The sequence below is a fragment of the Apodemus sylvaticus genome, chromosome 11 (genome assembly GCF_947179515.1).
Source record: "Apodemus sylvaticus chromosome 11, mApoSyl1.1, whole genome shotgun sequence".
NCBI lineage: Eukaryota > Metazoa > Chordata > Mammalia > Rodentia > Muridae > Apodemus > Apodemus sylvaticus.
Genome location: NC_067482.1, coordinates 23,820,759 through 23,833,925, shown reverse-complemented (window position 1 = coordinate 23,833,925; position 13,167 = coordinate 23,820,759). Strand labels below are relative to the sequence as shown.

Below are 13,167 nucleotides of genomic sequence, written 5' to 3'. Positions count from 1 at the left end.
GATGCCCAAGAAGAAGGAAGAACAAAATATGGATACTCTGGGCCTGCTTAGAACGGGGAACAAAATACTCATAGGAGGAAATATGAAGAAAAAGTGTGGAGCAGAGACTGAAGGAAAGGCCATCCAGAGACTGCCCCACCTGGGGATCCATCCCATATACAGCCACCAAACCAGGACACTATTGTGGATGCTCAGAAGTGCTTGCTAATGGACGCCTGATATGGCCCCTGGTCCTGGAAAGGCTCAGTGCAGCAGTGTAGGGGAATATCAGGACAGGGAAACAGGAAGGGGGTGATTGGGGAACAGGGGAAGAGGGCTTATGGGACTTTCGGGGAGGGGGGATCCAGGAAAGGGGTTATCATTTGAAATGTAAATAAAGAATATATTGAATAAAAAAAGTTTGTATTCCCCAGCAATGTAAGAAAACAAACAAACAAAACAAACAAACCAAAAAAAGAAACCTTGTTTCTTCAGATACTTATCTAAAGAGTGAGATTCTTTAGTTGGATTTTTTTTTTTTAAGAGAAAGTCTCCCACAGCCCAGTCTGGCCTCATGTTTCCTGAATATCTGAGAATGACCTTGGGTTTTTTTTTTTTTAAATAAAAAAGAGAATGTAACTCTTAACATCACTTGAAAGACTCACACTACTTTCTGAACACAGACTCAGAGATATTGCTTATAGAATGCTCTGATCACCAACTTTATTAGATTTAAAACAATAAAACAATATTTGTTCCCATACAACCCTGAATGAAATGCTGCAGAAGACAGTTTGGAGCGCATTATTTACAACTCTGAGACTGCTTTCTGTATCTTAGCCTTAGAAACACAATCATATTTAACCACCATAATACAGAAAATTTATGTGATAATGGGTATTTACATATATGAAAAAGTGAGTTGCTTTGAAGTGAGTAGTGGTATTAGCATTTCCTAGTTTAAAAACTGATCCAATAGCACTTAGTGAGAAACGTCATAGATACCCTGATTCGATACATTCAGCAGCTATTAACAGACTTTGTAAGGAAAGGGGACATGTGAATTTGACAGCTAAGGGTACAAATTGCAAATAACTTTGTCAAGCTGTTTATATACCTTATCTTGCAAATCCAGACATCTCACAGGCAAGAACTATACCAATGAACCCTTATTTAGCTGTGTTTTGGGCAACAAAGTTTCACTCTCCTGAGTCTTGATTGTTTGTTTTTACTTCCAGGAGGATATGTGTATGTGTGTGTGTAATATATATATATATATATATATATATATATATATATATATATATATATATATATATTCGATACATATATCGGATGTTTTTCTACATGTTAATTAATTCCCTCTTGTTTTCAGTCATTCGATCTTAAGAGAATGCTGGACAAAATCTCCCCCTGGTGACCATAATATGTAAGTGCACATTCAAAAATGTCAAATTCTTGTACACCTATCCTGGGACAACTCACAAAGTCATCATCCCCACTCAATTTTTAAGGATTAAAATTATATATTGATTAAGTAGTTCCTTTATATAAAACATTAATCAGTATGTCTCTTATGTATCTCCATGCAGTCGGGGTGGTGATACGAGTGCTGGTCACATGGTTGTTTTTCTAAAAAGTCATAGAAAAAAACAGAAAAATTTCCTAGCAAAGTTTAAACTACCTGTGCTTCATTTTGCCACAAAATTTTGATATAATCTTCTTTTCTAAATTCCCCGATACACATTTAGAGGTAACAAACTTATTTCCTGTGATGGGAAAAACTTAGGAAAATCTAGAAGAAATGTAAAGAAGACAAAAAGGCGTTTGTAAGCTCTGGATAAATCATACATAGGGAGCTGTATGAGCGCCTTGAGGTTTCCGAAGATTCAAAACATTTTTCACTTGAAGGGCACTCGAGAAAAACCATACTCTAAAACCATCCCAGGCTATCTGCAAAACCATGTTATGCACCTTGTGGACATGTGGTTTAAGGAGATGAATATCTTTACTGCATTTTTTCAGTGATAAATCAACCCATCCCTTCACAAATATGTGATTCCAAAATAAATCATGTGTTTCATATTGCTAAGTCCAGCTATTTAATCTCACTTCATTGTATCAATGCCACCAAATGAATGTGTGAATTCTTCTGTACATATAACCGGCGTGTCCTGTTTCCTGTAACATCTATCTTCGGCGAGTTAGAGACCCGTTTTTGAAGCGATCCAGCGTCGGTAATAAGTCACTTGAGTGTACACCCCGGGCTTGTTCTTTTGACCACAGTTGTCACCCCAGCTCACAATTCCAATGAGATACCAGGTATCTTTGTTGTCTCGTACAACCAATGGTCCCCCAGAATCACCCTGAAAATAAACAAGAGAAAAACAATCGGCTAAACAGTTTATCATTTACAAAAGTTTGATGAACCACTTATTTTATTCTAAGCCTGTGTATAGATTACCCACACCAAATAAGTAAATAAACCCCATGACTTACAAGTAATAGACCAGTACAGTAGAAAATGCCCAAACATAGCAATATGAGAAAAAAAATATCCAAAATTACGATTGAGTTCATTTTGTGTTGGTCATCTACTGTTGGGCAAAGGGCCTGCCCTTAAGTGTGATTTGTATGCCGAGAGAAACTCTGTTGGAGAAATTAATTTTTCCTTTGGAAGCTGTAATGAAGATAGCTTCTCCCACCCACTGTTCTGTAGTGATTTGAACATCACCTAAAGAACCACCTCCAACCCTGCCCTCCCCACAGTGCCTGGTAGCAGTTACAACTGGAATCTTTATTTGATCAAACTCTTATTATTGTTTTCTATATTCTTTGTTTACATTCCAAATGTTTTCCCCTTTCCCGGTCCCCCCCTCCCCATAAGTCCCATAAGCCCTCTTCCCCGTGTGCATTCCCCAATCACCCCCTCCCATTTCTCTGTCCTAGTACTCCCCTACAATGCTAGATCAAGCCCTTCCAGGACCAGGGCCCTCTCCTTCCTTCTTTTTGGGAATCATTTGATATGTTAATTGTGTCTTGAGTATTCAGAGCTTCTGGGCTAATTAAATATCCACTTATCAGTGATTGCATTCCATGTGTATTCTTTTGTGATTGGGTTACCTCACTTAGGATGATTCCAGTTCCAACCATTTGCCTAAAGATTTCATGAATTCATTGTTTTTAATTGCTGAGTAGTATTCCATTGTGTAACTATACCACATTTTCTGTATCCATTCCTCCACTGAGGGACATCTGGGTTCTTTCCAGCTTCTGGCTATTATAAATAAGGTGACTATGAACATAGTGGAGCATGTGTCCTTATTGCATGCTGGGGAATCCTCTGGGTATATGCCCAGGAGTGGTATTGCAGGGTCTTCCAGAAGTGTCATGCCCAGTTTTCTGAGGAACCACTAGACTGATTTTCAGAGTGGTTGTACATCTTACAATCCCATCAGCTGTGGAGGAGTGTTCCTCTTTCTCCACATCCTTGCCAACACCTGCTGTCTCCTGAGTTTTTAATCTTAGTCATTCTGACTGGTGTGAGGTGAAATCTCAGGGTTGTTTTGATTTCCATTTCCCTAATCACTAATGATGTTGAACATTTCTTAAGGTGCTTCTCAGCCATTTGAAATTCTTCAGGTGAAAATTCTTTGTTTAGCTCTATACCCGATTTTTTAATAGGGTTATTTGGCTTTCTGGAGTCTAACTTCTTAAGTTCTTTGCATATATTGGATATTAGCCCCTTGTCCGATGTAGGGTTGGTGAAGACCTTTTCCCAATTTGTTGGTTGCCGGTTTTTTTTGTCCTTTTGACAGTGTCCTTTGCCTTACAGAAACTTTCTAATTTTATGAGGTCCCGTTTGTCAATTCTTCATCTTAGAGCATAGACTATTGGTGTTCTGTTCAGGAACTTTTCCCCTGTGCCCATGTCCTTAAGGGTCTTCCCCAGTTTCTTTTCTATTAGTTTTAGTGTGTCTGATTTTATGTGGAGGCCCTTGATTCACTTGGAGTTGAGCTTAGTACAAGGAGATAAGAATGGATAGATTTGCATTCTTCTGCATGCTGACCTACAGTTGAACCAGTTGACCACCATTTGTTGAAAATGCTATCTTTTTTCCATTGGATGGTTTTAGCTCCTTTGTTGAAGATCAAGTGACCATAGGTGTGTGGATTCATTTCTGGGTCTTCACTTCTATTCCATTGATCGACCTGCCTGTCACTGTACCAATACCATGCAGTTTTTAACACTATTGCTCTGTAGTACTGCTCCAACCAGAAATTAAATCGCAAATCTGCACTAAGTTGTGAACACTTTTTTTGGGAAATGGCTTGGGTTCTCATTAGCCATTCTGATGTTTTTTAATTTGTGCTTGGATCTTGTTTACTGAGATGTTTGCTTTCAGGATTTGTGGATCCCAGGAGGAAGAGGAGGAGAGAGAGGGAAAGGGATTCTGACCAGGCTGTGGAGCAAATAGGAAGTAGCAGACATAATTCTTGGGGACCAATAGTTTGTAGCTGTTTGGTGTTTTCCATCTGCTGCAACTAAGGTGGGCAGGAGAAAGGGCACAGCCTCATTAGAAGTTTGTCGAAGAGAGCCATGTGCGCTGGGTGAGACTACTGTTGCTAGCACTAGGCAAGGAACAAGTACATTTTTAAATTACACACTACACTGATGCTTGAAATTCTGTATTATCAGATGCTCTGAAGCCTTGATCACGAACCCTGGTTACCATGACTATTCTCCAGCACTTGAGCCACTTTTCCAGTGACTTTTTCTGTGAGTAGCATCTTTCTTATATATGGTTGAACCTGATCCCAGTAAATCCTCTGGGCCACAAAACTTTCCACAGATCTCTGAGTTATCTGCTCCAAGCCTTCTGGTGACCTTCCGCTCACTTCTTCCCATCTGTTCCTTCCATCCCTATTATAGCTGCCTCCTTCCTCACTCTTGGCAACAGAGGGAAGCTATGTGTTAGATTCTGCAACAGAGGGAAGCTATGTGTTGCTCAATAAGAAAACACGTAAAGGTCCTTCGATGCTATGACATTAACACAATCTAACACATGTAACACAAAAAAATGTGTGTTACATTTTTGTTCTTTTTCTTTTTTTTCCCTAACACAGGTTGTTCATCCTATGTCATTTGTGGGCCTGTGGGCAGGGCCTTTTGTCACCCCATGCTACCAAAAGTCTCATCATTTCACTGTGCAAATCTACCACCTTGGCAAGGGTCTGATTTCAAAAGAATGTTTGCATATGGAAAGAAACAGACTCATATTTTTATCAGAAAACACACATGCCACACAGATTCTGGAAGATTAAGGGAGACACCATGGAGAACTGTAGGATATTGACAAGTATACCTAGTCAAACTTTGTACCAGTAAATAGCTTTCCCACCTGCCACTCTGTGCTTCGGGGTTACCAACTACAAATTACAGTAGCTGGTAATGTTATAAATGTAGACATCTTCATAGCTGTAACTATTCTTCTTTTCTTTTTTTCTGTAATTGCATAAGTGCTATTGATTCTTTAGGTCTCATTAAAGCATCATTTCTGTGATGTTTCTTCCAAAAACGTTTTCTTGAAGGGGAGACTACTTCTTTTCCATTACATTCTTAGAGTATCACAGCTCACTGTACATGATTGCTGCCTTTGTAATTCGTGAGCCTGTTGTGTAAGATGACATTACAAGACCCTTATCCCAAGAGCTTCTGGACTAAGACATCTATATTTTGTGTTTGATAGCATCAACGAAATCTTTGCTTGTTTGCTTTGTTGCTCAATAGGAAAACACTTAAAGGTCCTTAGATCCTATGACATTAACACATTTGAAGATGTCAGCATGTCTGTGTCCCACAGGATCATAAGGAACATGGAGTATTTCCTGGACTAGGCAAAAAGATTTTGAGTTAGTGACTTTGAATTATTTTCTCTCCAACCTACCCTGCAGGCATCGTAAATTCCTTCCAGAAATCCAGCACAGAACATGCCACGTTTTATTTCATTGCCGTACACTTGTCGCTGCTTGCAGACGTCATTGCTTATGATTTGTACTCTGGCTTCACGGAGCTCATTTTGGGACTCGCCTTAAAGAAAAAAAAACAAAAACAAAAACAAAACAAAGCATTCTCAGACTTTTCAATAAGTCTTAGATGGACTGAGGAGAGGAGAGTCTATGCTAATCTTCACTCAAAAGTTGTTTACATAGACTAAAGGTAGCGTGAGCAGTACTAGAAAAAAAAGTGTAACTAAAATATGGAACATGCCGTTACCACTAATTCCCAGACAGGCAGAGACAGGTGTATCTCTGCAAGTTTGACACCAGTTTGGTCTACAAAGAAAGTTCCCAAACCAACAGGGTTATACAGGGAGACCCTCTCTCAGAAACAAACAAACGAATTGCATTATTCATTTTAATAAATACTTCTGCAAACAGGATTGCCATTTGTTTTCTGGAACATCTTTGAATCTTTACTTTAAAAAATTAACTTGAGCTGGGGCATGGTGCCACACGACTGTAATCCCAGCACTCTGGGAGGCAGAGGCAGGCGGATTTGTGAGTTCGAGGCCAGCCTGGTCTACAGAGTGAGTTCCAGGACAGACAGGCTATACAGAGAAACCCTGTCTCAAAAAAAAAAATCCAAAAATCCAAAAAACCCCTTATTTTTTATTAATTTTGATTTTTGTTTTATGCATATGGGAGTTTTGCATTCCTGTATGCTTGTACACCACATCCATGCCGTGTCTGTGTGGGTCAAAGGAGTTGGATCCCTTGGAACTGGAGTTACATATGGCTGGGATCTGCCATGTGAGTATTGGGAACAGAACCTGGGCCCTTTGGAAGAGCTATCCTTGCTATTAACTGTTGACCCCTTCAATCCAGCCTTCAATTTTAAAGATAGCATTCTTTTATTTTTTAAATGAGTGTTTTATTTATTGATCTCAGATTGTTTCCACAAAATTAACATGTTTAGTTGGTATTGTCTCTTGGCTTGATAAAATACCTCTTAAATGATATGTTTGTTCAGTCCCGTACATTTACAAATATCTTTCATGTATATAATAGTGTTACATGACAATGGCTTTGACTCAGAAAAATATAGGAATCTAATCCAAGCTAGGTCCTTATGACAGGCAGAAGCAGTGGACAACTAAGAATATCACAAATATTCTGGAATTCTTTTTCTCGACCATGGGCTAAATAGGAAATCATGATACTGCAGCATGGTCCCAATATTCTTGTCTTATTATTTCTCTTTCCCGAAGCCTGGGATGGACTCGGCGAACATGATAAAAATCATTTTTATAATTATGTTTAAGTTATATGTGTCAAAGTGCTGAGAAATTTTTATATAGAATAATATCTTCAATCAGATTGACTTAATCTGAATGGCATAATCAAAATGGAGATTATCCAAGGCATACCTGGTCAAATCAAGTAAGGCTTATAATTTCTCTGTGTTTGCTCATGCATGTTTGCTGAGGAGGCAAGCGCTACAGCTGCAAGAAACAGAATCTAAGCACCCACTCTGGAAGGGAATCCTGAGCTACAGATGAGGCATCACCCGAGTTATTGCTTACTATTTATTATGTTTCTTCTGGGCTGCTCTTAACTCCAATCAGGGCCACATTCTTATGGCTCACCTAACCCACGGCAGCTTCTCCTTCCTCCTCCTGCACTCCTATTCTTCCTCTCGTGGTTCATTCCCGGATCCCAAGCCCAGGAAACTTAAACCCTACCTATGTCCCTTCTGCCCAGCTATTGGCTGTCAGCATCTTTATTTGCTAATCAGAAATAACTTGGGAGCAGGGTCACAGGGACTGGTGCAGGCTCCAAGTCTTGGGGGCCCTCACTTGCATTACAATAGATGGTAAAAAGACAAGACCTCAACAATTTCCCCCTTTTATTCTGATAAAATGCTTCTCTCAGATAGAACAATTACATAAATTATAAGATATGATATATATTTTATAATGGGTAGTCTATAATATTTGGCAATTTAGATAAAGCATTTTATCATCTCTCTTAATGAGTTTACAATTCTATATCTAAATCATGTTTGATTTTAACTTATATTACCATCTGAAAAACATTCTTTGAAATTTGGAACATCTTCAATGCTAAGCGTAGTTAACTCAAGTAATAACTCAAGTGTAGTTATGAGACTATAACTATTTAGTCTTCAGCCCTGTCAGAGATTTGAGAAGCGATTAAATACTATTTGAGTGTTAAGGAAGCACAAAGACATAACTTCCAATACTATAGAAATGACAGACATAGCTGACTGCCTGAACAGTCCCCAACATGCCTTATAATGATGGAGAATCTATCTTCAGCCTTCTGGTCCAGAATATCTGATAGACCCTAAGTGAAGTTGGAACTATGAAGGACTATCTTCCTCTGTATTGGCAGAACTTAGTAGTGGGGTATCCTGCATCCATTTGTCCTTTTGGACAGCATTCTGTCTGCAGATAAAATTAGGGCATTTCTTACCTGGTGTCTAGCGTGACTATACTTAAATCAACTCTTCATGGAGGTATTGATGCTCAATATTGTAACAGAATGGGGGTACTGTCAGGAACAGACATGTCTTATAGTCAATAACATTAACTACCATATTCTGTGGATCTCTGACAGTTTTGAAGACTTTATCTATATAGAACATAACTGAATTGTCAAATATTTATTTTAACAATTTACTATTTGAATAACCTTGAAAACATTTTATTTTATTTAACTAATTTGAATCTAATGTGACCATTATTTGAGCTATCTGACTATTAACTTGTATTGTTTAATTATTTGAAATAGTTTGTAATAGCAGCTATTAAAAGGACTGTGTCTAAGCCTTGTATTCTTAAATGAGTTGCATAGGAACAATAACTATTGGAGTAAAAAATAATTGTAAATTTTGTATCAATATACAAAGATTTATATCAATGAAAACCTTAAACTTGTAACAATATACAAATTCTGTACCAATTTAAGAAAATATAACTTCAAGTATGCTCTGGTGAATGCAGCAGGCCCGGCGGGAGCCTTCAGGTGTCTACTTCAGGATCTGAACAGCCTGGGCCACAGCACTCGGTCTCCAGGAAGTACAGGAGACCAGGTGTGCACCCAGAGGCAGACTGGGAGCACACAGCTTGCTCCAGTGGCACAGAGCTTAGGTTTCAGTCCTGAGGCCTCTGGAGGGAGCCCTCAGATCTCTCCCCTTCCAGATCCAGAACAGCCTGGGCAGCAACGCCATATCTCCAGGTCCTGCAAGAGGCAAGAGGGGCTTCCGGGAGGCCAGCTAGGAGGAGTCAGTGTGCTCTGGTGAATCCAGCAGGCCCCAGCGGGAGCCTTCAGGTGTCTGCTTCGGGATCTGAAAGGCCTGGGCAACAGCACTCTGTCTCCAGGCAGTGCGGGAGGTAAGCTGTGCACCAGAGGCCACCTGGGAAGAGGCAGCTTGCACTGGTGAGTCCAGCATTGACAAGACCAACTAACACCAGTGAGAACTAGATGGCAAAAGGCAAACGCAGGAACGTCACTAGCAGAAATCAAGGCAATATGGCAACATCTGAACCGAATTCTCCTTTACCAGCATGTCCTGGATACCCCATCACACCAGTAAAACAGGATTTGGATTTAAAATCACTGGTCATGATGCTGGTACAGGAACACATGAAGGACATACTTAAAGAAATTCAGGAGAAAATGGATCAAAAGCTAGAAGCCCTTGCAAGGGAAACACAAAAATCATTGAAAGAAATCCAGGAGAATACAAAAGCCAATAAGGAGGAAACACAAAAATCACTTAAAGAAATACAGGAGAACTTTGGTCAACAGGCTGAGGTCATGAAAGAGGAAACACAAAAATCGCTTAAAGAATTACAGGAAAGCACAAACAAGCAAGTGAAGGAGCTAAGCAAAACCATCCAGGATCTAAAGTCAGAAGTAGAAACAACCAAGAAAACTCAAAGGGAGACAACTTTGGAGATAGAAAGCCTTGGGAAGAAATCAGGGGACAGAGATGCAAATATCAATAACAGAATACAAGAGATAGAAGAAAGAATTTCAGATGCTGAAGATTCCATAGAAACCATGGACTCAACAGTTAAAGAAAAAGCAAAATGCAAAAAGCTTGAAACCCAAAATATCCAGGAAATCCAGGACACAATGAGAAGACCAAACCTAAGGATTATAGGCATAGATGAGAGTGAAGATTTACAACTTAAAGGGCCAGCAAATATCTTCAATAAAATTATGGAAGAAAAATTCCCTAACCTAAAGAGAGAGATGCCCATGAATATACAAGAAGCCTACAGAACTCCAAACAGACTGGACCAGAACAGAAATACCTCCCGTCACATAATAATCAAAACACCAAATGTACTAAACAAAGAAAGAATATTAAAGGCAGTAAGAGAAAAAGGCCAAGTAACATATAAAGGAAGACCTATCAGAATCACAGCAGACTATTCACCTGAGATTATGAAGGCTAGAAGATCCTGGGCAGATCTCATGCAGACTCTAAGAGAACACAAATGCCAGCCAAAACTACTATACCCAGCAAAACTCTCAATCACCATAGATGGAGAAACTAAGATATTCCATGACAAAACCAAGTTTACCCAATATCTATCCACAAACCCAGCCCTACAAAGGATAATAGGAGGAAAACACCAATACAAGGAGGGAAATGTCACCTGGAAAAAGCAAGATAGTAACCTTTCATCAATCCCAAAAGAAGTTAACCAATCAAATTAAAAAAATAACATCAAAAATGACAGGAAGTAACAATCACTATTCCTTAATATCTCTTAACATCAATGGACTCAATACTCCCAATAAAAAGACATAGACTAGAGGGGCTTCCGGGCGGCCAGCGGGAAGAAGTCTGTGTGCTCCAGTGAATCCAGGGGGCCCCAGCGGGAGCCTCCGGGTGCCTGCTTTGGGATCTGAATGGCCTGGGCAACAGCGCTCAGTCTCCAGGAAGTGCAGGAGACCCGGTGTGCACCCAGAGGTAGTCTGGGAGCTCGCAGCCCAGCTTGCTCCTGTGGCGCGGAGCTTGGGTTCCAGTCCTGAAGTCTCTGGCAGGAGCACTCAGATCTCTCCGCTTCCGGATCCTGGGCGGCAACACCACATTTCCAGGTCCTGCAAGAGGCAAGAGGGGCTTCCGGGTGGCCAGTGGGGAGAAGTAGGTGTGTTCCAGTGAATCCAGTGGGCCCCAGCGGGAGCCTTCAGGTGTCTGCTTTGGGATCTGAACAGCCTGGGCAACAGCACCCTGTCTCCAGGCAGTGTAGGAGGTAAGCTGTGCACCAGAGGCCACCTGGGAAGGGGCAGCTTGCACTGGTGAGTCCAGCATTGACAAGACCAACTAACACCAGTGAGAACTAGATGGCAAAAGGCAGGAATGTCACTAACAGAAATCTGAACCCAATTCTCCTTTACCAGCATGTCCTGGATACCCCATCACACCAGTAAAACAAGATTTGGATATAAAATCACTGGTCATGATGCTGGTACAGGAACACATGAAGGACATACTTAAAGAAATTCAGGAGAAAATGAATCAAAAGCTAGAAGCCCTTGTAAGGGAAACACAAAAATCATTGAAAGAAATCCAGGAGAATACAAAAGCCAATAATGAGTAAACAGAATAAACACTTAAAGAAATACAGGAGAACTTTGGTCAACAGGCTGAGGTCATGAAAGAGGAAACACAAAAATCTCTTAAAGAATTACAGGAAAGCACAAACAAGCAAGTGAAGGAGCTAAGCAAAACCATCCAGGATCTAAAATCAGAAGTAGAAACAACTAAGAAAACTCAAAGGGAGACAACTTTGGAGATAGAAAGCCTTGGGAAGAAATCAGGGGACAGAGATGCAAATATCAACAACAGAATACAAGAGATAGAAGAAAGAATCTCAGATGCTGAAGATTACATAGAAACCATGGCAATAGTGTTAAAAACTGCATGGTATTGGTACAGTGACAGGCAGGAGGATAAATGGAACAGGATTGAAGATCCAGAAATGAACCCACACACCTATGGCCACTTGATCCTCGACAAAGAGGCTGAAAACATCCAATGGAAAAAAGATAGCCTTTTCAACAAATGGTGCTGGTTCAACTGGAGGTCAGCATGCAGAAGAATGCGAATTGATCCATCCTTGTCTCCTTGTACTAAGCTCAAATCCAAATGGATCAAGGACCTCCACATAAAGCCAGATACTCTGAAGCTAATAGAAAAGAAACTGGGGAAGACCCTTGAGGACATCGGTACAGGGAGAAAGTTTCTGAACAGAACACCAATAGCGTATGCTCTAAGAGCAAGAATTGACAAATGGGACCTCATAAAATTACAAAGTTTCTGTAAGGCAAAGGACACCATCAAGAGGACAAATCGGCAACCAACAAATTGGGAAAAGATCTTCACCAATCCTACATCAGATAGAGGGCTAATATCCAATATATATAAAGAACTCAAGAAGTTAGACTCCAGAAAACCAAACAACCCTATTAAAAAATGGGGTACAGAGTTAAACAAAGAATTCTCACCTGAAGAACTTCGGATGGCGGAGAAGCATCTTAAAAAATGCTCAACTTCATTAGTCATTAGGGAAATGCAAATCAAAACAACCCTGAGATTTTACCTTACACCAGTCAGAATGGCTAAGATTAAAAATTCAGGAGACAGCAGGTGTTGGAGAGGGTGTGGAGAAAGAGGAACACTCCTCCACTGCTGGTGGGGTTGCAAATTGTTACAACCACTCTGGAAATCAGTCTGGCGGTTCCTCCGAAAACTGGGCACCTCATTTCCAGAAGATCCTACTATACCACTCCTGGGCATATACCCAGAGGATTCCCCACCATGTAATAAGGATACATGCTCTACTATGTTCATAGCAGCCCTATTCATAATTGCCAGATGCTGGAAAGAACCCAGGTATCCCTCAACAGAAGAGTGGATGCAAAAAATGTGGTATATCTACACAATGGAGTACTATTCAGCCATTAGAAACAATGAATTCATGAAATTCTTAGGCAAATGGATGGAGCTAGAGAACATCATACTAAGTAAGGTAACCCTGACTCAAAAGGTGAATCATGGTATGCACTCACTAATAAGTGGATATTAACCTAGAAGACTGGAATACCCAAAGCAAAATCTACCCATCAAATGAGGTACAAGAAG

At 40.2% G+C, this 13,167-nt stretch overlaps 1 protein-coding gene across 1 annotated transcript in view; it reads right to left on the bottom strand.

Annotated features, from left to right (window-relative positions):
- Nucleotides 1–2,183: 2,183 nt before the first annotated feature.
- Tmprss11a (transmembrane serine protease 11A) overlaps nucleotides 2,184–13,167 on the bottom strand; it is a 56,000-nt gene continuing 45,016 nt past the window's right edge. Inside the window, exons 9-10 of the mRNA XM_052199694.1 lie at nucleotides 5,927–6,069; nucleotides 2,184–2,345 (exon numbers count right to left, since the gene is read on the bottom strand). Of these exons, the coding sequence (XP_052055654.1) occupies nucleotides 2,184–2,345; nucleotides 5,927–6,069 (305 nt within the window). The remainder of the gene's footprint in view (nucleotides 2,346–5,926; nucleotides 6,070–13,167) is intronic.